Source organism: Corapipo altera, unplaced genomic scaffold (assembly GCF_003945725.1).
Source record: "Corapipo altera isolate COAL_440 unplaced genomic scaffold, ASM394572v1 255, whole genome shotgun sequence".
Classification (NCBI taxonomy): Eukaryota; Metazoa; Chordata; class Aves; order Passeriformes; family Pipridae; genus Corapipo; species Corapipo altera.
The window spans coordinates 257,092-283,515 of record NW_020884929.1 but is presented as its reverse complement, the minus strand read 5'-3'; the positions used below and the strand labels follow the sequence as shown (position 1 = coordinate 283,515).

At 44.1% G+C, this 26,424-nt stretch overlaps 1 protein-coding gene across 17 annotated transcripts in view; it reads right to left on the bottom strand.

Moving 5' to 3' along the window:
- The window catches only part of ANK2 (ankyrin 2), a 176,670-nt gene extending 157,900 nt beyond the window's left edge, over positions 1-18,770 (bottom strand). For 10 of the 17 annotated variants that reach the window (XM_027658938.1, XM_027658934.1, XM_027658940.1 and 7 more), the window contains exon 1: positions 18,626-18,764. In XM_027658938.1, the coding sequence (XP_027514739.1) occupies positions 18,626-18,709 (84 nt within the window). In that variant the 5' untranslated portion in view covers positions 18,710-18,764. Of the gene's footprint in view, positions 1-18,625 lie in introns of all 17 variants that reach the window. The other 7 variants (XM_027658927.1, XM_027658928.1, XM_027658949.1 and 4 more) reach the window with 3 other exon arrangements.
- Positions 18,771-26,424: the final 7,654 nt, after the last annotated feature.

Here is a 26,424-nt window from a genome sequence, read left to right as displayed (position 1 = left end):
ACACAAATCATAAAATCATAGAACAGTTTGGGTTGAAAGGGATTTTAAAGGTCATTTTATGCTCATTGCAGTCCAATTCCACTGCAATGAGCATAATTTACTCTAATGGAAAGTCAAATACCTTTAGAACTTGCCTGAGCTTCTACTCTGAATTATGCTCAAATCATTTATTCCATTCAGCAAAAATTAAACATATTGATTCTCCCATACCAAGGGTAAATATACATAAAAAAAGCTAATAATCCATTACAGTAAACAACCTATTGCTGCTTGTCCCAGGCACCAAGAGCCTTACAAACTGACAACTCCATATCCAAGCACAGACAGAAATAAGCACTTCTCAAAAGAGAACCCAAAATAATTGGCTTCCTACCCCTGCCTCCAGTCTGACACTTCCAGTGAAGCCAGAAAAGCAATCTCAGCTGTGAGGATTTTGGTGCTTGGGATGGGGATTTGCATCCCGTGAGGAATCAGATCATCAAATCACTTCCCATAGAAACTCACAAGTGTTTTAGGTAACTTTCAGTGCAAACGCTTCTCTGTGCTTATAAAAAATTCCCAGTCAAAACTTTTTCAGCTGGATAATGGCTTGCCAAAACAACACACTTAATGAGGCATCATAGCAGATCACAAAAATATCTATTTCCCCCTGAAAAAGTTGCCTTTGCTTAGAGATGTGGAGGAAAAAAAAAAGAGTACAGCACAAAAAATCCCTTCCACCCTGCTGAAACTATCGCTTTCAACAACAGCAATCACTGCCAGTCAGGACTCAAAATTAATGAGGAACCTGGGGATGGGGAAAAAAATATTCCCCAAGCTAACACTATGTTTGGATGGTAATCTGCAGCAGTCTGCACTGGGGTATAAACAGGCACCCAACGTGGTAGCCAGGTTATGTGCAGGCTGATTAACCTGCTCCAGGTTACCTGCTTTGATGTTTTACCTCAGGGCATCTCTAGAAATAAGCCCCAAGCACTGTTCCCACACTTTTCCAAAGAATTACCACGCAAGAAACTTGCATTGTGGACAGTGATGCTTGTGGCTCCAGCAAACGTGACCAGACATCCTGTGATGTCAAGTGCAAAATACAGCTATTTTTTGTGTTTATCACACAATTAAGATACTGAGATATATATATATATGACTTACATACATATATCTAACATTCCAAGTAAGATTCCAAGGTGAAGATGCATCTCCAGGTAGCTCCAGAGTAGGAGCACATTTGTAAATGTTACAGTCTGAGCAACTGTCACTGGACTGACGTATTTTTTGCTTAATTTTAAAATTACGCTGCACCAAAGGTCAGCCCTCCCTTATCACCTGACGTGGAGCTGCTGGACAAGCCAAAGGAATCATGCTGACTACAACTTGGTGAGGACCTGTCCTTGGAAGTGGTCCTACAGCAGAAGGAATGTGGCAATTAGGATGGTTTCTCTCTCCATAATTTCATTCCTCTGTCAGACCCGTTTGGTCATTTCAGACAAACCACCTTAAGCCATTTTCTCCCATCGTCACTGGCAACACCCAAATGATCCAAAATTTGGCCAGTCTGTTCCAGGAGGCTGAATAGCTTTTCCTGAAAGACAGGGCTAATTACTATAATCCTCAGCAGTGTTACTGAGGTGGCAAAATCTTAAGGGCCTGGAACTGGTGAGGATGGAGTGAGAATAGGCTTAGGGACAAGGTCTCTTTGTGTTAATAAACTGGGTGTGCTCAGTACCAGCAGCTGTAACTAATATTTATTTCCTTTGTTTTTCCCTCTTTTTCTTATATTCACATGATACAAACACCAGTGGCAGTCAAAAAGGTTGCTAACCAGGCTGTGGAAGGCACAGGTACAATTCAAAAGCAGTAATATACACCAAAGGTTGATTTTTTTAGTTGTTAACAAAACTTGGAAATTGGTGATCTGATGTTCTGACCTGTACACATCAGCGATTTGTACCAAAGTTCTGGAACTAAGGAAAAAGGGGGGGGGGAAGGAAAAGTCAAGCTCTGCCACAGGCCACCCAGGGCAGTGGTGGAGTCACTGTAAAATTCCAGAATGCTTTGGGTTGGAACCAAGAGACCTTAACGCCCATCCAGTCCCACCCCTGCCATGGGCAGGGACACCTCCTACTACCCCAGGTTGCTCCAAGCCCTGTCCAACCCAGCCTTGGACATTCCCAGGGATGGGGCAGCCACAGCTCCTCCGGGCAACCTCTCCCTAGCGGGATGTACAAGGTGTGCAGATGTGACACTTGGGGACACGGGTAAGTGGTGGTCTTCGCAATGCTGGGGAAATAGTTGCACTCAGTGATCTCAGAGGGCTTTTCCATCCTAAATGACTCCATGATTCTATGACTTTTACACCAAGTGCAAGTAACAGCAAAGAATGAAGAGCTTTTGAACGGTCAGCCAAAATTTTGATGCCCAGAAAACCTCCAAAAAACCTGTTAAAGCAGTCCAATTGTAAGGATTTTGAGTAAGGCTCTGCTGACCTACCTAGGAATACTTCTGCCCTCTGAAATGCCAAGTACACAGTGACAGTCACAGACCTGCTCTGTCTGAGTGTCCACTGGGCCCCCCAGTGACACCTGCATGGCTCAGCAAAACCAGAATTGCAAACGGCTCCCTGCTGACTGGATCGCAGAGAAAATTGGATAACCTTCACAAAACCACCCAGAGGACTTCCAGAACAATGGAGTAGCCCTGACATAAAGGGAATAATGATCACAGGAGCAGCCAAAGCGAATTTGTTAGGAATTAATCACGTCAAATAAATTGCAGGGCTTGGGGTGGTTTTATTCTAATAAGCCTTTCAAATGGACCTGCATAAGCAAACTGGTATGGAAACAATGCAGATAAAAGTACAAAAATAAGGCTGTTTCCTAATAAAATATAGAAAAGCGTTCTTTCCTGGGTATCTCTGACCCATGAATGCTGGAGATAAGACATTAGATTTATAAAAATTTCAGCAGTTTGGAATGTAAAATCCAGGTGGGGAGGTCCCTCACCCAGAAGAGGAGGGGCTGGAATCAGCTCTACCCTACTCGTCACACTGCCCAAAAGCTGGCTTCAGTTTCAAAAATCACAACTGGAAAAATAGACCAACAAAAAAAAAAGTTTAAAGCAAGCCCACATCAATCAACAATTCTACCCATCTCGGTGGAGTTTTCATGGTTTTCTGCCAGCAGAGATGATACAGAAACGTGGCTCTGCACTGACAGATTTCGAACATTCTTCAGCTCTAATTGGTGGCGTTCATGCAGTCAGCTACTAATTGCATTAGTTGTTATTTCCAACACAAATACAGAACACAGATATCTCCTTACCCCATTTGTCTCTTCAAAAGCGTTGCCTAGTTGTGCATAAAAAGCCTTCCCCGGGAAATAATCAGAGGGAAAAATTCCAAGCCCGCTGCAGATGCGCTAATTCCGGTGTACATCTTAGTTATGAAGATTTGCCTTTGATTTGGACACTTGTTTCAAGAAAATTAACATACAAACCAGAAGCTATCACAGATAAGACAAAGGATGAAATTAATTTTAACATTTCTATCTTTTTTTTTCCCCCCCTTCTCTTTTATTTCCAGTTAGAACATTTTAAGTTCCGTGTTCCATGGATTGGAAAAATGGGGGCTGGTGCCTTTCATTCACCAACTAACACTTTTGTCAGGTGGATTTTGGTACCATCTGAAGTGGCTTTTGTCCTGCAGCATAAAAATAGATGATTGCTTTGTTAACGTGCTCTGGCTCTTTTGCTGACACACAGAGGGTGTAACAAAGTCACAAACACAGAGTGGGTTGGAAAGGACCTTAAGGATCAAAGTCAGCAGCACAGGCTCATTAATCTACAAACAGCTACATTTTAAAAAGGCTACTGAGAGAGTGGGCCTTCCTAGTCTGAAAAAGGAGGGTCAAATAACGCTTGAATCAAATTATATAAAATTCTTTCTCGCTCGTTCTGTTCATGTTATTAAAATGCCTTAAATTTCTCTCAGTGAACTGTGGAGCTGATAGCATCAATGTTCATTAAACAACTGCACAGAGAGAGATGCTGCTTTAAAGCTAAAATGCCCCAGGCAGAGGGCAGGAGCTCCCCAGACCCAGCACTTCCCATGAGGCAGCTCATGGAGATGCAGGAAAGAAAGAGTAGCCACTGTCACCATCACTGTTTTATCCTTTCAAAGATATTATTTGAGGAAATATGAGCAGATAATAACATGAAGGATGTTTTTAAACTGCACAAGAGCCTCAAGGCCAGGACTGGCATCCCACTGCCAACACCCAGGGGAGCTTGGTGCATCCCACGTGCTGGGCATGTGAGATGTGCACCTACAGGAAAAACCCACACACACCCCATCCCCACTGAACATGTGTTGTAGGAGAGCTGTTAATTATTGCTCAACGTTTCTCAGCCTTCCTCATTTGTAACTTCCACCGCAGCTCCCCAAAGTCAAGGCCTCCACTCCTTGTCTGCAAATAACATCCAAAATCAGCATGTTCATAACACACTGTGAAAGCCATTGTCAGAGAATCGAGTTTCCCTCCAAGATTCACTTTAAAAGCAGCACTATTTGTGCTAAAATAACACGGTAAAATCACTGTAATGTCAATTTACCAAGGGGAATTAACAGATTGCAGCCTGGGATTTAACAAAGTCTCAGTGATGTAATATCCTTTTAACTAGGTGTGATCAACAGGTTACCCTGAATACTCTCAGCACCTTCACCTATACATTTCTGAAGTGACACACACACGTTGACCTGATAATACTGAAATAAATGCAGCCAAACTGACACAAACCCTTCTGAAAACTCTCTTAAGGCTTTTAAATATCAACTACTTTTTTTTTTAAATGTAAACAATGAGAAAATATACATATGTGTGCATGTATACGGTTTCAAAGTAATACACAAATGCAAATATAGGGTAGACAACACAAAGTGTCATGTCCAAGCTACTCTTAACAAAAACACCTTGCAGGCTGCAATACAGAAATACAAAAAAAAAAAAAAAAAAAAAACACACAACAGTGAACCTGAGAGAGAATCAGGCACATTTGAAACCACCTCCTCATTAAATACCAGAACTAAAATATCATGCTGTTTTATAGCCTTCCACTTTTTTAAAGCAGCATCCAAACTAATTCAAATGCTCTTTGCCCTCTTTGGCAGATCATCAACTAAACCACCACCTGGCTTAATTAAGCAGGATTGAAATTATTCTGCATAAAAGTAAGCATAAAAGGTGAGAGAAACCACATGTTCATCTTTCATCTCATATTTACTCATGTCCCTGAAGCCTAAGAACACTTTCATTCCCTGCTGGACTCCTCACAATGAGTGTTGTGCTTTATATGAATGCCACAAAGATTCATAATCTGGGTAAAAATGCATCCATGGACATGTGGCATCCAGTGTGTGGAAACCAGCAGAGAGTTCACTCAGGTGAGATCCCACCTGGAATGCTGCATCCAGCTCTGGGGGCACAAACATAGGAAGGACACAGACCAGAAGAGGCCACCAAGATGGTCACAGAGAAGGGATGGAGCAGTTCTGCTGTGAGGAAAGGCTGAGAGAGTTGGGATTGTTCAGTCTGGAGAAGAGAAAGCTTTGGGGTGACCCAGGACCTGAAGGAGCTACAGGAAAGATGGAGAGAGACTATTTCCAAGGGCCTGGAGTGACAGGATAAGGGGGAACGGCTTTTAATTCTGGAAAGTACAGTGGGTTTATCAGCAGCTCACTGTTCTTTAGACTTAATTTTGAAAATCAGATTTATCACCCCTTTTCCTTCATCTCTTCTCTTGATATTTTTAAAGAAGATGCCTAAAATCTCTGTCTCACTAGTCTTGGCTGCCAGCCAAGGGAACGGACAGTAGGATTAGATGGGATATTGGGAAGAAATTCTTCCCTGTGAGGGTGGTGAGGCCCTGGCTGTAACAGTTAGTTTGGACACATGTCTGGAATAAAGACAAGTGCCACAAACATTTAAACACACAAAGTATCTTTTATTGCAGTCATAATAATAATATAATAATAAACTTAGCGAAGAGAATCAAAAGCTAAAAAAAGCTACAAAATAACTACCTTATTGTGTGGCCTTAAAAACAAATACTACGAACAGCATTTATAACAGGATATAACATTAACTAGTGAAAAGGGAGTTAAAGGGATACCAAAAAGGGATCTTAACACAGTATTATGGATAACTATTAACACAATATTGGTTAGTGAAACGGGAAAATTAAAGGGAAAATACTATGGATACTAATAAAAGGGTATTAAAAGAACAATAAAGGATATTTAAAGTCTTCTTTCTCAGTTGCTTCCTATCCCTAAGCTGTGCCTACCCACACAGACAGGCCAGGGCTGGCAGGATCTGCAGCAGCTGGGCGGTGCCCATCCCTTAGCGGGCGTCCCCGCGGAGCAACACAGGCTCGGGGCAGGATGAGGATCGCTCAGCTCAGCACTCCTGACACCCCATTTTAGCAGCTCCACATTACACCACGTAGGGCCAGGACGCAGTGGAAGGGGAGGCCTGAATGGCAGCCAAACACCGCCTGCTCATTGCCTGATGGCAACAGTCTGTGCCTGCCCTGCTTGTAGGGCAAGGGGCCAGCAACCCCTGCCCACATCATCTTCCTCAATGCTCCATTGATCATCTAATTCAAAAGTACCCCCCTTACACCCAAGAGAAAGTGTGGCTGCCCCATCCCTGGAAGTGCCCAAGGCCAGGTTGGATGGGGCTTGGAGCAACCTGGGCTGGTGGGAGGTGTCCCTGCCCATGGCAGGGGGTGGAACTGCCTGATCTTTAAGGTCCCTTCAAAACCCAGGCCATTGTGTAGTTCTATGGTTTCTAAAGCTGCTCTCAGAGAAGATGAGGTGTAGGATGGCACCTCTTCTACTAAAGACTGGGAAGGTGAGTGGGGAAGCTGCTGCTCATTAATCCTGGCCCACAGCCAGGCTGTCACCACCCACTGTGACACTCGCTCTCAGGGAGCCCAGCACCTGCACAGGGGTGACAATGCAGCCAGCAAAGGACAAGAACTTGAATAAATTCTGAACTAAATGCTTGGCTGGCTGCCAAGGCCAGTGAGACAGAGATTTTAGGCATATTCTTTAAAAATATCAAGAGGAGAGATGAAGGAAAGGAGGTGATAAATCATATTTGCAACATTAAAGAATAGTGAGCTGCTGATAAACCCACTGTACTTTTCGGAATTAAAATGCAATTCTTTTCCAAGATTGTTCCTTTTTGGCTTTCAAGTTATTTTCCTGAAAACCTTTCCATAGTTTTATCTTCTGTGAGCCTCCATTTTATTTCGCTGAAATTATATTATGTGCCAGCAACCCAATTGTGAAACCTCTGCAGTCAGTAAGTTCCCAGAGGCTACAGAAACATTTCTTCATTGAGAACAGCCGAAGAAATAGTTCTTTATTTGAGCAGACAGATACATGGAAGGCATTTAACGACCTAAGAAACAAAGCCACTGAGCACTGCATGGAGTGACACACTGCATGGCTGGAGTGGACAAAGGCCTTCACAGCAACTATTTGAACACCAGAGCTGGAGGCCAAACCTGAACATTTATGTCCACTCAAACAGATGTTGAATGAGATCAACGTAAAGAAACTGTTTGTTTTGCCTCTGTCCTGAAATGTTTTGCTAGACAAAGTTTACCTAAATCAGAATAAACCCTAAATAATTCCCGCTGTTATTTGTAAAGGGCTTTCCAGACCTGGAGTTTTCTTCATAGTTTTCCTGCATTAGAAGTTCTTTGTGCATGTGCAGCCCCTGGAGTAGCTCTGGACTAATAACTGCCCACATTGCCCTTCCCACTGCTCTCAACCACAGCCAACAGGAGGTCAAAACTGCAGACACCACAACCACATCAGAGTCAGTAAAACTGAACTCATCTTCTGTGAGCACAACCACCCAATCCCCATTATCCCCCTGTAATGAGAGAAGTTCATCATCTTTCCTGAGCTGAAGTCTGTGTCACAAGTGACAATGTTCCAAACACGTCTCACAATTAATGTGCCCTCTCCGCTGTCCTTGGAGCACTGCACTGATGTGCCACGTCTTACATCATCCTAAGAGGTACTGTCTGTACACCACAAACTCTGATGGAGCTTCCAGCAACGCAGAACAGTGTGACAGCTCTGGAGAAGTCACCTTCTGACCACTTGGAACCCCTCAAACCAAACCTTCCCTGGGGTTGGGGGTTTTGCCTGACATGACAGGGTGTTCAAATTCACACACAATAAATAGGAACCTCACTTCATATTTTGGAAACAACCACGCAGCCCGATTTGCCAAAAACTCACCTTGATTTCCAGCAACACTGGGAGGCTTGGAGGAAACGAGTGTAAGAGAACTCTGAGGGTTGCAAAAATGAATCAAAAATAAATAATTTATTTTAAAAAAGCAGTGAAAGTAACTCTCCCCAGAAGAAACTGTTGTAATGTCACCTGGAATAAATAATCTACCTACACGTTTCATCACCTCAAGGCAACGTGTGATGGACTTACTCAATCCTCACTGCTGAGATACAGTAGGTCACAGCTAAGCACTGTTTTTATATTTTAAAGGTCAATTGACACGCTTCAGGAAGAACTAATTGCATGTTTCCACAGGTATCTGCTGAATTTTATGGCACAAGCTGGGAAATGGACTGATGGTATCATGTTTTCCACAAACATCAATATATACTAATGGTTCTCATTACTACTGCAATAAAACCATCCAATAACTTTATTAAGTAACAAGGAAAAATTTTCCAGAGAAGCATTAAATACCTGGTCCCAGAATTTATCAATCCAAGCTCTAAATATATCAAAAAGCAGTCCTAATTCAGCTATTCATGTAGCTAAAAGCCATAAATGTCAAAGGTAAACAAGGAAATATTCAACTCATTCCTGGTGGGATGGATCTCAAAGCCACTAAAAGGAAGTAAAAATTACCAAAGTCAATGAAAATCCTTCCATGAACTTCAGCAAGCTTTGACTCAGGCTCTAAAAATGAGTTGTGGGGTTTGTTTCAACATGGCTAAGGGTCTGCTTTCCTCGTCACATCCAACCAGAACGAGTCCCTGGACACTTTGTGCAACCTCTGAGAAAAGACTTTGGGCTCAGAAGGGAAAAGTAAAGGGCACAGAGAGCAAGAGGGATTTTAAAGAGAGGGTGTGTGGGAAATAAGGGCCCTTGAAGCTGGTCCCCAGCAGTGAGGGGGAGGTAGGAGAGCTGAGGATCACTAGATTCTCAGCCTTGTTTTGGCACTTGCACCTCAGGTTGCCCCAGGCAAACCCCTGCAAAGGAACTGGCTGCAATGATCCCAATTTTTCCTATGAAGCACATTAGCTGCAATGATGGAAAATGCTGTTTGAAAAAATGAGTGTATTGGAATAGCAGCTTAATCTCAGCTGGTCAAACCAAGCATTACAAGCAACACAAATCACACTCTCATTTCATTGGTGTTTTTGAGGCAGAAAAAAAAGAACCAAAGAATTACCTGCTTTTCATGCTTTTCCAATAAAGGGTTTTTGTAAGCACACAGTAGTAAAAAACACCTCTCTGATGTTCTAGTCAAGCACCAAAACTGTCACACAGAGAATCAGCCTCACCTTCTCTCTCAGCTGCTCATTTCCACCCTTTCCCCTCCTGTCTCCTCTACAGGGAGGAAGAGGGGAGCTCAAACCCAGATGGGATTCTTACTCTGGTTCCCAGGAAGGACAGCAGAGAGATCCAAACCCCATCAGTGCCAGAACTTATTTCTGAACACAACTACAAATGCCACATCTATGTTACAGACTCTGGAGACTTTTCAGACTGGAACCTGAGGTATTTGGTTTCCTTCTGTATTAAACGGAGCTTTTCTTTTGGGCAGTTAAACTATGTTTTTCTCAGAGAGTTCCAGCAAAAGGTTAACCATTTGTTCCTCATTTCAGGGGAGAAAAAAAAATAAACTTCTCATCACATTCATCCTCCCAAGAGGGCAGATGGGAGAAAATACAAAGAGGTCCAAGTTCAAATGTCATTTGCCCACGTGAATGATCCACTAACCATGGTCTCCACCATCAACACCCAACAACATGGAGCTTCCCTGACTCCAACTCATGCTCAGCTGGTTTGTAACCACATCTTTGTCACTTTGATTGCATCACCCAAAAAGGTGGCTCCCCATTAATTGTATTTACTGCTTTCATGCAGCCACTGGGTTGGGTTTTTTTTTAATTAAATGTATTTGATTTCCATTTGGGTGAAGCCACATTGTGCAGAAGAGATTTCCAGCGGCATTTTTTCGCTCATTCACTTAAAAAATTGGGATACCATTCACAGAACTGCTGTATAGGTATGAGCCAGGCTATATTATTTCTGTTCAGAGGTAACAACTGGTTTATAACAATGATTTCTAAGAAAGGCACGTTGTACATCACTACCCTAATTGCTGTCAGCCACATTTCCAATGGGCCACACTCCTAAGCTCCCTCTGCAAAGGAGCAATCTGGAATCTTAAAGTGTACATTAGTGCATAATGAGATCCTGGCAGCTGTTTTCCAACTGAAAGCCATCGCCTGCTGCTTCTGTTGGTGATGTGGCTGTGAAAAAAGCAGTTCTGCTGACGAGCAGGGGGGAGAGAGGTGTGTACAAATACACGGCTTCACGTATAATTAACCACGAGCCCTCATGCTTACACCCCCCAACACAATTACAGAGACTGCAAGCTCTGCAAAGGTCATGGTTTCCTTGGAAAACACCTTCTGCACCGTTAGAAGAGGTTAATTAAAGATAAATGCAGCAACAAAAGCTGGGCTTGCCTCAAGGTACAGGAGGGGATATTTGCACCTCGCCTCCCCAACTCTGAAGTGCACCAGAGAAAATGGTAACTTAGCTCTACACTCGACCTGTTTAACTGGCATTTCACACCAAACAAGAGGCCATCAGCAGTTCAGAAGGCTGAGGGGGACGTTGGAACCATCTCCAGCTGGAGCAAGGGGGCTTGGGCAGGGCAGTGACCTTTAGACAAGGTTTCTCTCCCCCTCATTTTCGGGAATGCTGCAGTCACCGTTCCGCCCTCGGCGCGAGCAAAGCAGCTAAAGCACAAGTGGAAATGCCAGCTCATAAAGCGCCTTTCTTCAGTGCTTCAAAGCTAATGAGCATGAATCACTGATTGATTGGAAAATCTGTGCCCATTCCAGCGCCTCTGCTTCCTGATGTTCACCCTGCTCTGCTCTGTCAGAGGGACAGGGCAACGAGAGCTCAGCTCCCCACCGGCTGTACCAAACCCACGCTCCCATCCAGCACTGACTGTGCTCTGTTGCCATGCTCTGGAAAAACCACAGGATCCAGCACACCACCACACCCCCGAGGGCACACACACCACACACACACAGCTCAGAGCCTGCTCCTCCTGGTGTTTATGCCTATTCACTCATTTTTTGATTAGATCATGCCAGTGTATCCACCAGGACAGTCAGATGAGATTGCTAAGGGTTTGCATCATGAATAACTGCCACTGTTTCTTGACATTTACATGTTGACATCTGCTCTCTGAGACTGAAAGCTGCCAGATGTATTAGATATTTAAAATGTTTTACAAAGAGCATTTCGGTCACAGGAAAACAGCACCATTTCTAGTACAGTAAGAGATAAACAAGGTTCAGAATCGTATATTCTATAAAAGGGTGGAAATAGTTTATAAACACCAGTTTCCACTTTCGTTTATGCACTTCAAAACTAGCACCCATGTTTTTCATTGCCTCAACTACACCAACACACACTTCAAACCCTGCCTTGTGTAAAAGAACCCCAGGAGTGGAACAACCAGCAGATTTAATTGATCATCATGGAGCTAAATTGCTGCAGGAATCTGTGCATTCCTGGTGCCAACTGAAATCCATACCCTCTGTTTGCTCATATCCAGTGCTAGAGCGTAATACAAACACATGGCAGCCAAGAGTGGATGTAACAAATAAAAACAACCAATCCCTTCTGAACTGCTCAGCCTGTGGCAGAACCCTATGTGCTGTTTAACCTAAAAAGAAAATCACTTCCAACTGCAATTACTGCTGTTTGCTCTCTCCTTTCCTTCGGAGCTGATCCTATTCTCCAGGGAGTGCTTCATTCACAGACTAAATCCGTGTGTGTGTGTGAGCTAAAGCGAGAGAAAACAGAAGTAGGTTACAAATTGTGTACCTGCTGGTAACACAAGTGCAGCCAGCTGGAAGGAACCACAGAAGAGGTGAGATAACCTGAGTTGGTGTCTACCTTTACTCCTTAAATTGCCGTGTGCTCAAGGAACGTTTCTATTTCAAGAAGGTTTGGAGGAGACCGATCCAGGCCCACAGGTTTGATTTTGCAATGCCCTAAAGGATACACTGCCTTTTTAGTTAAAAGGTAAAGATATAACACTACATTTCCATCCTCCAAAATCACATTTGAAAGAGAGAAAGGTAATTTGAAAATCAATTACGTGTCTTTTCAACCATGAATTTTTTACCAGAAAGTGACCTGAAGCAATTCACTGCCTCTCTCATGCAACCTTAGAAACTACTCTGAGGGAGCCTTAAACATTGGTCCATCTTCGTCTACTTTTTAAATATTTCTCTCTCCTGTATTTGGTGCCAGAGAACAATGAAATCAAGTGGGAATAAATGAGAAAATGCAAAATTACAAGGATCCCAGTGAAAGACCAACAGTACGGCACATTTCTACTGAAAATGCATTGAGGAAATAGTGGATTATTCCTACACAGTGTAGGAATAATAGCAGTAAGTTCAAACTTCCAGTTCAGCAATTTCTGTCACCAAGACAAAAGCAGCCTACTTAATCAGCTAGGAAAGATTTCGAAATAATTAATTCCTGCAAATAAATGAGGATGGAAGGGCCTCCAGCCATCTTATTATTTTTTTGGCCTCCCTCTGTTCCTCGCATTTCAGAGCTCCAGGGCTCCCACTGTCTAACCTAAATATCTACGTGCTGCATATGTCAGTCTCAATTTGGAGAGTGAAAAAACCTCCCTAGCCAGAAATGTCATCTGATGCATCAACAAAAGATGCCCAGTGGAGACAGGGACACAGAGCCACAAAACCACGGGATCTCTGATGGGGAGAGGCAGGTAAGAGAGGCAGAGGCAGGGACAGAGCACATGGCTGCCTCCAGCGTGGCCCCAATGTCCCCAGAGAGTCAGGACAGGCAGTTTTGAGCCCAGCTCAGGCTCTGTCACCACAGGAAGGCGTGACAAGGCTGCGAGATGTGCGAGGGCGAGACAATATGTGCCATCCCTGACAGCCTCAGGCATCCTGCAGGGAGAAGGGGAAGCCGGCTGGGGAACAAGGGACGACTTGCTTCTCTGACTCAGTTGATGTTTGCCAAACATTGGTGAAAATGAGCAAAAACTGCGAAGGGTAAACCAGGAGCCTGGGACACGGGGCAGGCGGATGCTGGATCAACACGCCACACTGCTCTGTGGAACAGTCACTGCTCGGATCCAGATCACTGCCTCCTTGCTCTCTTCACAGCATTTCACCTGGGAAATGCAGCAGTGCCACAAATCTGCTAAGACACTCAAACCACTCCACCCCTTTGCAGATTCCTGTTGCTCTGTTAAGAAAACCCCGACGTTTTTAAAAGCAATGTACGTATTAACTTTAAAGCCCGCAACGAAGAAACGTAACCTTCTAGGTAGCTGTGTTAGCTCTAAGACTTGTTCATTGCTCATCCCAGAGCACAACAGTGTTTGAAGTGACCCTGTTCCACTAGAACACAAAGACCTAGAAAAGCCAGGCTCAGCTGTGTGGTTGAGACCGTGTGCCCTCTCCATCTTACGCACTTTAGGCTGCCAGAAAACACAACAGCAACACAAAACGCTCCACTCCACATGTTCAGCTCTGTCACCCGTTATTATTTTTTTTTCCCTGTCTTGCTGCTGTAAGGGAATGGAAATTATTTCCTCAGAGTGTCAATCACCATGGGGCTGTTGATGCAATGGCTGCTCTGCAGCAACTTGGGACACAGAGTGAGATGTTCTATCCCACAATGGGACAAACACACACCATTTTTGGTTTGTTACCGTCACACACACAGCAACTAAAGCTAAATACATCAGAGCAGTTGCAGCTACGATGTTAGTTTTACAGATGGGACAAAATGTGCTGGAAGCCCCGTGCTAGGAAGAAAAGGCAAAGGGAACAAGCAAATCCTGATGTCAGTAATGCAAGAACATCAGTGGAGTTGCATCAGATTGAGGACAGCACAAACCGTGTTGAAGCACAGGGCAGACATCGAGGAGTACGACTGGTCTGACCCTTAACAGTCTTAACAAACCTGTCTCTCACCTCCACAACTTAAAAACAAGTTCATCTTTTTCCCCATCTATTCTCTTCTTTCCAGAGCAAATTCTAGTGCCATTTCTCTGCCTGTTTACTTTCATGTAAATTGGATTAGCTCTGCTGAAAGCAAGGCAGTTCCAGCTCTCTCCCACTGGTTCAGCTGAAAGAGTAAGACCCTGCAGAAGCTGCACTACCAGTAAAATTACCAATATTGAACACCAGCGAGGTGGGTTAACTTGTAACTACCACTTTTCCTTTGTGATAAAGCCTTTTAGATATCCTACTGCTGAAAGAAAGGAAAGCCTGTGTTTTTTCCTTATTAGCTCTTTCTGCCTGTTCAATTTACTGCATATCGACCAAAGGAAAACCTTTCTTCTGAAACCAGAGGACATGATCTCTCTCAGGAGAGGTAGCAGACTCTGGTTTCATCCTGGTTGGATCACCCAACAGCACAGCCAAGAGCAGGGTGGCCACAGCTATATGTCTGTCACGGGTAATAACAACAGAGTCAGGGAAAGAGCAGCAACTAGAGAAGGCAAAGTGGGGCTTGGCCAGCTTGGAATGATGGCAATTTAGGGACACATCACCCAGCAGACTGGAACTGCTGTCACACCAGTCCTCACACTGATTTTGGAAGAGATGAACACTGTTTTAAAATACTTAAATAGCCACAGTTGCCATCAACTAAACTGTTGTTTGAGATTATCAGAGCACCACAGATGATGTTGGTGAAAGCACAGAAATACAGGAGCAAGAGGGACCTCCTCAAAGGGCTTGAATCCAGTCCAGTGATAGGTTAGAAAAATCACATCTCATTCATAATTCAGTTTCTCTTGGCTCTTTATCTGATTAAACCCATTAGAAGGTTGCAGAAGAGGATCATTTCCTCTTCCCCTCCGACAGCCTTTTGCTTGAAGACACTAAAGTCAAGCTCCTCTGCATTTTGCTCTCTCTTCCAGCAATCCCTCTCCACATGTTTTGTGTACATTTGGATTCTTGTTCTTGAACAACATTATGCTCAAACTCCAAAACGGGGCTCCATTACCTTATGCACAGAATAAAGCATCATAAGTAATCAAAACTAATTAAAAGCATTTGCTTGTACACTCCAATGATTCCATTAGCAAGCATACAACTTCCACTGGAAATACCTCACCTAATGCACCCAATTTTATTTAAAGAAGAAGATTATGCTTATGTTAGGAAAAGAAGTCTCATTTCTCTTTCTTTAAATCAACATTACAACTTCCTCTAAGTCTTTTCAAGCATGAGCCTGACTCCAAGCTTTTAATTTCTCTGAAAAAGATGAGCAACACCAAGACTGGAATTCTGCTGTAAGCTAAAATGGATTATTTTTGCACTAAATCACCAACGGTGTGAGGTTTATGAAGAACCTGTAAGTTTAGGAAGAACCTGTGGCTTCTGGAAAGCCCTTTGCCATCAGGGCTTTTAATACTGGATATGGGAGCAGGTTTCATTTTCTACATGGTGAACAACAGTAGTTGGTTTTCACCTCAAACACTCAAGAAAGGAAAAAAACATCCTTGAAAGGAATTCTAGGAATTTAGTACTTGGACCCATCACAATATGTACTTGGTAAAGGACAGAAGGAGACATCAAAAATACAGTATATTATAAATTTATGATTACTTGCTGTACTATTCTTTCAACACCAAGATGAGAGGACCAACTCCAAGTGTTGCTCTCAGCAGGTTTCCACGAAGTTACACCAGCAGTAGAACGACCCTGTCCTGTTCCCTTCTGCATCCCAATGCACTCCAATTCTAGAATTAGATGAACCCAGATTTTTCTCCCAGGAACACACATTCTGTCACATCCCACTTATCACATGGAGGAGAAGTACCACTGGCAAACTGGATGCAACCCTACCACTGCATTCACAAACCACTGACCCACGGGAATGCACAAAACCACAACCATCACCACGAGGATTAAATTTGGCTTTTTGTAGGTAGTAATTTTCTCCATTTTATGAAAATTCCAATTTTCCTTTCCTGTATTAGGACAAAACTGAAGCCTCCTTATCCTAAAGTGTGCATGCATTAAAAAAAATGGGGTCCTGCTGAAAATTAAGAGAAAAGCCTATGTGGTTTCCCAGCTAGAACACCCTCCTGGAATACAGAAGATCCAGCTGAACTTTGTATCCAAGCTAAGCTGCACTCTGCTTCTCCCAATACATAGATCAAACTCATCCAGCTCAATTAATATTTAATTATCCACACAAAAGGGATCAACTTCTGCAGAACAGATAGAGGGCATGTTGGCTGGTGCAATGCAGCTTCTACAGCAAAAGTAGTTCAGGACCTGAAAACAGGCTGCATTACTTGGGATTTTGGAGCTCTTGCACATGGCACTTTTGTCTCTGTTCCCAAAATAAATTGTGCCTACCTAGTCAAAACACAGAGGAATTCAATTTGGAATTCTTGTACTCTTGGCTATTCCAAGGTGTGTCTTCCCCATCAAGAAAATTATCTATTTTGAGGTTTTCAGAAATTAATTTGTAGAATTTTAAAAGGAATATTAAAGCTTGGAGTTGTATTTCTTCAGCAAGTCACTAAGGGTAAAGACTTAGAGGGCTTCTCTAATACCAGAACTGAGCCACCAACATCTATTGCATCCAAACTCGGGGTTTAACAATTTTTGCCTATTATCTGTCAGTTCAAAATGCCTAATTAATATTTCCTGGTTGCAAAAGGTAACTTTAAGAAGATGCCCATTTATTATGCTTTTGAAAAGTAAAGATAGATCAGCTGTTGTAAAGACTCTGAATATGGAGACTCAGTAAGTAAGAGATGCTTTCCAAGCATTCATTTGGCAATTGTTTCAACCTTGAAAGACTCTGGGTCACTTAACTTGGAAAAGAACGGGAAAACACAAAACCACAAACACATTGATTACAAAAAAAAAAGTGATAAAAACACCCACTTTGATTCCTTGGATCTTCAAAACATCTCTCCTAGTATGATACTGTTCCCAGGTTATCTAAAAGTCAAATTAAAACATCGGGTATGCACTTAATCATTTGATTTTTGCTCCCTCATACAGACTTCCATACCCACACAAATGAACCTTTCAAATCCAGAGGTGAGACCAAGCAGATATCCCCTCTCTCCTACTCGGTTCTGCTTAAATATAAGGCCAAGATGCTATATAAAATCCCCCACTGTGTGGAGATCCAGGCAATATTCCAAGCACAATGGGGTGGGGTGAGGATGTTTTTGTTCAAATTCTCGCTTAGACTGGATTCTCTCATGCCTTTATGGTTGTAGGTACAGAACCTTCCCTCTGTGATAAAAAAGGGCCTGACAGCGTCACCTTATTGCAAAGGAGCTTTTCCTCACCAGGTCAAAGCCTTTGCACAAGTCCCTGAATACGCGTCTGGGTGTTATTTCAATTTGTAGCAATTTGTCTCGCTCGTCCACAGCGTTGGTTAAAATGCAAATTCTATGCAAAAATTAGGGACTGAAGAATTCATCAGTGAATATACTTCGTAAGGATTAAATTCTTCTTCACCCCGCGAGTAGCCCCCCCCAAATTTCAGTGGGGTAACCCACGTTACACCAATTGACATAAAAGAAGGGGAGGGGGGAACTAACTGTAAACCCGTTTATGTCGTAATTATGCAGCACCACAGACATCTTTCCTCCTAAGGGGGAGAGAAAGCCCAAACAGAAATAAATAGCCGCCTGCAATTAAATCCATTAAAAAGAGATTACCTCAAGCAGGGGGTTGAAGCAGCGGGCACTGCACGCTGCACCTTGCAAATCAACCATTTGTGACAGACTGGACACACGGGGAACGTGCCCCGGGAACTGGGTGTGGCTGGACAATTCACATTTTTACCCCGTTACTTGTCGCTAACATCACTGAATTACCGCGGATGGCACAACAGCCAGCGATGTATCTCTCCAAGACCGTTTACGGCCCGACCTAAGAAACACCTCCGGCAAAAATAAACCGAAGGTCTATAAACCCGCATATATCCGTGCCGCCTGAAGGAAAAGGGATGGCAGCACACGAGCCAAGACCCCACTTCCATCAACACAAACCGCCCGCTCCCTCCGGGGCAGCGCCGAGCAGCATCCCCTGCCGAACCACGCCAACTTCCACGGAACGAGAAACGCAGGAACCACCCCCCCTCCGGCTCGGCTATCGCAGCGCTGTGGGTTCCACACGGAGACCCTACACGGGGAGAGAGCCCCCCTCGCCCCCCGGAGCACCGGCAGGGCAGAAGCTCCGCGCTCCCCCCCCCGACCCCCCGACCCCCGCTCCCAGTCCCGGCTCCCACCTTCTTGGGTCTCTTCCTGCGCTGGCTGCCCCCCCCGTTGCACTTCTCGCCGCCGTCGCTCTTCTGGGCCGCCTCCTCGTTCATGCTGCTGCTGGCGAGCGGCACTGCCGTGCCATGCAGGCTCGGCGCCCAGCCCCAGCCCAGGGTGGCACCGCCGGGGCCGGCCCGGGGGCGGGCACAGCGGCCGCGTTGCCGTGGTGGCGGCGGGGCGGGGACGGCACACCCCGCGCTGCCGGAATGGGAAAACACCCTCCTCGGAGCTCATCTCTCGGCTCAGAACCCCCTCCCCGCCGCGGGCAGGCACACCTACAGCCACTAGAGACCAGGTTGCTCCGAGCCCCTGGAGCTTGGACGCTCGCAGGGGTGGGGCAGCCACAGCCCCTCCGGGCTATCGGTGCCTCGCCGGTTGTTTTTCTCTCCACCCAAAATGAGGTCTCGAAGGCGAAAGTCGCATGGGAAAACGTAGAGTGTGCACTTCTACTTCATTAGCCAGACAAAAATTGCAGGGACGGTGTTAAGACTGTCCCTGGCCAAAGGTTAGCGTTTTGCTTTCTTTGAATAGCGGAACCAAGAAACAAAGAGATTCGTGGAGGAAAGAGGCTGAGAACACAGTATTGGGTTGTGTCCTCCTTCCTCAAAAACTAAACAGCCCCTAAAAAGTCACCAACGCTCCTCCGTGCCTGACTGTGCTCAGGCAAGGGACACCCTGTGCTTCCCGGGCATCCCACATCACAGGATCACAGAATAATTTGGGTTGTAAGAGACCTGAAAGATCATCTCATTGCAACCTCCAGCCATAGGCAGGAACACCTGTCACTATCCCAGGTTGCTCCAAGGCCCGCCCAACCTGGCCTTGAACACTCCCGGGGATGAGACATCCCTGTGGCATGAGGTGCAGCTCACCCCGCCTCCCTGTCCCCGAACCCACACACGGGAACGAGGTGTTTGGCCCCAACTGTAACATCGCAGAGATGATTCAGCGTCAGCACTAGAGCAGACAATGGTAGCGTGATTGACACAGCACAAGGCGTTAGTTTGTACTACTAAAATAAATCACCTCCTCCTTGGTTTGGAAGAACAACACAGCAACATTCACATGTAAATGCATGTGAGAATTGCAAATGCACTCTGCTGTTTCTTCTGGTGAATACTCAAGAGAAAGAAAAAACATTACAACTGAACAAAACAGCCAAGTAACTTGCCCTCCTTCTCAAACAACAGCGAAGGCAGGGGAACAAAAGAAAAAACTCCCTTTAACTGCTTACTCAGCAGAGGAGAGGCTGGAGAAAGTGGAAGGACCCAATGAGGCATGAATTCGCTCTCCCACAATCGCCCTGGCTGCGAACACAACGAACATCTGCAGCACAACAACAATGTGAGCAGTGTAACAATCTGAAAACCTTTTTTTTTTTTCCTCCTTACTTTAGAGTGGCTTCTTTGTTACTGCAAGCAGTAGTAAATTCTAGACTAAAATGAGAAATAACTCATGTAAAAGCAAGGGGAGCTACAGATCTCGGAGAAGGCGGGTGCTATACAACACTGCATCTGTTATGCCATAATTAGAGCTGCAATCACAGTCACAGCAAGGATTTTGGGGAAAACGTACAACAGTCATTTGTTATCAGCATCAGACATCCATGGAATGCATTTGTGGAACCTGTAGAGATGTGGTCATTGTTTTAATTTACAAACAAGACTGCTCTGCTGGTTTTAAAGACAGAGGCCATCTCCCGTTTCTCATTTTAGTTCAATTTTGCACAAATTCTTCCCCCTCCCCATCCCTTTCTCATAGAAAACTAAGCCTTTTACAGTCTTTATCTGATATTTGTTTATTCCTAGTAAGTCATCCTTGGATTAAGGTAGATTGTTCTAGTACATGGTGATGATGTACTGTGTTTTTTTCTCACAAGGTTTCTTGCACAATTAAAGAAACAAAATCACTGATATATCTGAAAGTGAATATGAACAAAACTTCAATCACACAAGATGGTTCTGAAAACCCAGAGGTGATGGGGCAGTGGTGCAAAGGGGATGAAGAGCACAATATGTCACTCAGCCAAATCCAACACTTCTCCCTCTGTCCCTAAAAGAGATGGGACCTGCTGCTACATTTTTAACTCTGTATTTACTCTGGTCTTCAAGCTGGAAAAGAATAAGGACATAGGATTGCAGGAGACATCCATGATAGCCAGGAGATGACTGGATTTTCCCAAGAGACTTTAATGATGGAAGAAGGCCTGGTGAAAAGGAGGATTCTCTGGGAGTCAGTGTGAGCAGCAAAAGGGCAGCACCCAGGGAGGCAGGCAGGGCTGGAAGGTGTGAGGGAGGAGTCATACAGAAAGGCACAGTTTGAGGATTTTCCATTTCCATCCTGAAGCTGCACACTTCTCACCTGATCTTTCCCTCATTTCTGTCAGCACACAAGAGTTGCACTGTCACACCACTCCCTGGGAATTCAAGGTATGATGCAACGCTGCCCACAACCAAAACATCAGAAAAGCCTGTTGTGACAAGTATTTAAACTACAAAACCATCACAAATTTATTGAAGGATGACAACCCTATTAACCTCAACTGCTCTTAGCTCCTGTCCCCACATCCTGAGTGTTCACCTTTGGCAATACAGACTTGGGTGCAGTCAAAGAAAACAAGTGCTCTTGGCTCAGTATAATTTCCCACCATCCCAGAAATCCAGCGTGACACCTAACAAACATAACCCAACCTCACAGGGAATCACAGCTGGTGTCAACTGCCTACAGGCCTAACAACAGCACAAAATCAGGCCTAATAATCACACAAGCTGTCTCAGAAGTGCCCAAACACCCCAATCAGTCCAGAATGTTCAAAACTGCTGAAGGCATTCCTCACCACTTAAAGTGGTTAGGAAAAAAATACTGTAGGATGTGTAATGCATTCCCCTCACAAAATTTATTAGCTGAAAATATATGTAGATGTAAACTTCAGATATGGGGAATTGCACAGGAGTGATTTTGGAGTCACTTGAAACACAGTTGCAGTCACATTCTGAATCAGCCCTCAGAAGTTTATAAAAGGGGGATCCAAACCATATCTATCAACCCACCAAACAGGATCAATGGCTGGTAATTCATTATGACACCTCCCATGAATGAGGGCTCAGGTGAGCAGGTAGATCAGTGTGTGTGGAATTCCCCAGATATATCCTGTTGGTTGTATTGTTTCCAGGCTGTATTCATTACACCTAAAGCCAGGTGCTTAGTTCAAGTGCCTTAATCCCCCCAACATCTGAAGGATGTTCCAGTGTAACAACCAGGTTAACAAGTGGACAATCACCTCCCTTCAGACAGCTTTGATTCCAGGGGATTCCACCCCAGCTTAAACTTTCTTTACAGAACTGAAAACAAATGATAGAGAAGTGTGAAAGCAGCTCCCTGAAAGCTCTTGGGAAACGTGCTGGCCCATCCTCTCCACAAGCATTGCCAGAAGCTTCCTACAGCACCTCAGCAGCATCAGAGGAATCCCTTTAATCTCATAAGTGTGGACAGTCAGAAGGGCTTCCTTACTGAGTTTTGCTTGGGTGTTTTCCAGCCCCAGGACCCTCACTCCCAAATTTATTCACGCAGGCACGGGAACCCAAGCCAAAGGAGAATGTCCCTGCTGCAGCTGCTGGCAGATGTCACCAGCCTGCACCGAGTGCTGGGGCACTGCAGTTGGGTCACAGCTGCTGTACAAGAGATCAGCTTTATCACTACATCAGTCTGCCTGACTGACAGTCTGCCTGACTGACAGTCTGCCTGACTGACAGTCTGCCTGACTGACAGTCTGCCTGACTGACAGTCTGCCTGACTGACTGTGGCTTTCCCAGAGTCATTCCTTTTGATATCATTTCCAGTTACTTCCACAATTAAAAAATTTAATCCTACAGGGCCAGCTCTATTCCCACTGAATTTAACAGCAGCAGATCCAGTAAGATGTGTTAATTCCCACCACTGCAAAAAGCAACAAAACTTGGAACCTTATCTTCTAGTTCAACTAGAACTTCTTTCTACACTCTGACTTGACTTCAGACTCTGAACCCATCCTGCCTGTACTTTTTCAAAAAAGTAAAAAAGAAATAAAATAGAACACTGTCAGCAAGTCAGAACACTTCCACATTCCACAGTTTGGAAACTGAAGGCTCAGGGGGATCTTATCAATGTGTCAAATACAAATGGGAGACAGTAATGAAGCTGAGACAGGCTTTTCTCAGTCATTGTCTCCCCCTGGAGACAATGGGCACCAACTCAAATGCAAGAAATTCTATTTAAACTTTAAAAAAAAATCACTTTAAAAGTAAAGGAACGGATTACCTAGCTAGACTATGAATTCCAATCCTTAGATATCCTCCAAACATGACTGGTCATGGCCCCAAGCAACCTGTCCTGGCTGACCCTGATCCGAGATAGGGATTGGACTGGATGATCTCCAGAGACCCCTCTCCACCTCACCTGTTCTAAAAGCAAACACTGTATTTGTTGCATCCCAGCAGTTACAGGCATTAAGATACTCAGCTATTCCAGCTGAGCTAATTGCAAATATTGTCATTCTTAAAATGGGGACACCTATATTCTGTCAGTGGCTTCAGTGCTTATTATCCAACCCCCTGTAAATGTCATGTGTGGCAAGTGCTCAGTGTCTACTCAGCAGTGCCACAGATAATCAGCTGGGATTTTATCGACCCACCCCTACAGGAGTTTCTGCTGGTTACCTTGAGCTGAACCCTCAGCTTCCATCTGGCCCACCCTGATAAGACAGGAACAATAGAGCCAAGCAAAGGGGGGTGAAAAAGCTGTCTATGGTTTACCACTGAGTCGTTAAAATAAGCTGGAACAGCAAAGAGTTAAACTGTGCTTCTATTTACTTATATCATAAATATAGCAAAAATATCAAAAACTGAACAAATTATTTTTATGATTATGAAATGACACTAAATAATACATATCACCTCATACATATAAGCGTTCCCTATTTATTCCCTCCTCAAGGTATAAAGGACAAACACAAAACCCTAATAAGCAGATTGCTCTGTGTATTATAGCTTTCCATTAAAAATCACAGAGTGGTTTGGGTTGGAAGGAACCTTGCAGACAATCTCTTTCCAATCCCCCTGCCTTGGGCAGGGACACCTCCCACTAGCCCAGGTTGCTTCAGAGCCCTGTCCAACCTGGCCTTGGACACTGCCAGGGATGGGGCAGCCACAGCTTCTCTGGGCAACCTGTGCCAGGGCCTCACCGCCCTCACAGGGAAGGATTTCTTCCTAAAACCTGACCTAACACTACATGTCCTTGTAGAAAAATAACCTGCTGTGTTTAAGTACCAGAATGTCACAGAGTTTGCATCTAAAACACACAACAAAGTTATCTTTCTTTTATCTGAATTTCTGTTACACAGCCATGACTGACCTGGCAATTCATCTTTCTCAGGACAGCTGAGAAACAACACAGTCATCTTCCAAGAAACACACACACATATTTCATCACTTGGCTCTATTCCTTTTTGCGTCTGTCCTCTAGAAAAGCGTCCTTCCATGGAAGTGGCAAGGAACTATCAATATTTAAGGTTTTTCAAATAGGGTTCTCAACAGCTTTTAAACATTGATGAAAGCCAAATCAGCGTTGCTGTGTGCTGGAATGAATGGGAGACTATCCAAATATCCACTAAAAATTAAGTAATGCACAATGCAAATTTGCCTTCTGTTTCCAGAAAGACATTTTTCTACTGTTTTTCTCATTACTGAAGTCAAGCCACCACACTCACCAAACAAATGAAATAAATGTCTAAACAAAGCATTCACTTTAAAACAGTGGGTTATTTTAACACAACACTAAGTTACTTTGTCCCTCAGTATTCACACCTCCTAGTTGCTGTGATTCTACTGTGTTTCTGCATTAAAATATGAGCCAAGTTTTACAGATATGGTTGCCTGTCTGGTTCAAAGTGCTCCACAAAACACGTACACAGCAACCATTCCCACACAAACTGACAGTCAAAATACACATTTAAACCATGTTAGAGCGGGGAGGAGCAACTCCTGCCCTCACTTGAGTTGTGCTGCACATCAAACAAATTAAAACCCATTTTCTGCCCGGTGGGAGCCGCAAATTGAGCGTTTGACTTATCCATCCATCTGGGATCGGGATTGAGGGGATGTGACCTCACCTAACACCTCTGTTGAGAAGACATCAAACTTAGGCAGGAGAAAAGGTTCTTAAGTCCCCTGCATTTCTCATGCAGGTCACGTGCTCCATGGCGATTGCTATAGTAACCAGACACTTGCCATGGAGACTTGTGAGCTCAAAGCCTTCTTCTCTCATGCCTTCAATTATTATTCTTCAGATAACTGTTAATTTATGGTTTATTTTGGAGTAAAGGGGTTGAAGGGGTGTGGGGGTTTTTTTGCGTTCAGCTGGCAAAGCAAAGACTACCAGAAATTAAATGTGAAATCAGCAATAACAGAAAGGGAAATTAGAATAAAGGTTTGAGTCACAGGATTTACACAATACAGTATTTGTATCATGCACCATGCACACAATGCAAGAGAAATGTGTCATATTTTCAGCAGAATGTAACAAAACAAAGAAAACAATTTATTTTTTTCTAGCCAGATACTCAAGTGAGCCTCCGAGGTTGAAATTACTACAGGTGTAGCTGTTAGTTACGATTGTTATATACAGCCTTTTCTTGCTAGGTACTGTTTTCTATTTCCTGTAAAATATCCCAATCAAACTTCCACCTCTTAGATTTGATGTTTTTGATACTGCCTCAAGATGAACTTGAAACATTCACCTGAAAGAGTTCAATTATTAAAGGTTTTACACCTACATGCTTTGGTCAAAGTGCACAAAAAGAGCAGTGAGATGGCAACACCAGGGAAGCAGAACCAGGACTGAACATGGGAATTCAGTCCTGCTGGTGCAGAAGGGGCAAAGAAATTACACTGGAGGTTGAAAAAGGGGAGATGGACAGAAGAGTCACTGCCTCCCAAAGCCTCATGTCCTCCAAAACCAGGGGGGAAAGCTCAAGAGGAGAAGATGGTTGGCTACTGTTCCAGAAACAAGGAAAAGCAAAGAGCAAAGGTACCCAGGTAACCTGAATTCTACCTGTAGTAATGCTTTATACACTCCTTTCATATCTGTTATTTCACTAGAACCACCTGGCTCCGAGGGCAGAGATGGACACACTGAGGGATCAACAGGAGCTACAGAGAGAGGGCATCTGGTATCTGATCTGCAGATGGATTGAGAGAAATTGGGAGACACAGTGTAGAACAAGGAGCAGAACAGCCAGGGCAGCCCATCAGCACAGCACACAACAGCATTCCTGCTGCTCCATCTGTCCCCTCCTCATGCTTCATACCAGACAGGTGCTTAAAAACAAGCTGTTCACTGCAAAGCTTCTCGCTTTCTGGATGCTCATCAGCCACCTTGGGATCTTTTCTTCCAAGGGTTAAAAACTCTCAGGGATAATCAAAGCCAAGAGGGGATCAGCAGCGAGATGGAACATGCTAACTTGGAAAAACAAAACTCCCCGTTTTCCTCAACTGAGAGTCCAAACATAGCAAAAAAGCTTCTGAATATCATTTCTATCCCTGTCTTTCAGCATCCCATCCACTGAACAGGAATAACTGTGTCTCTCCACTTAACAGAAACATAATGAAAATGAATTAATTATTTTCCACACACAGACTCCGACTTCAATGAGCCCCCAAGGGACTAATAATTCTGCCTTCAAAGGGATGTTTAAAGAACATGTTGTAAATAAGGCCTGGGGGCACAAATCGAG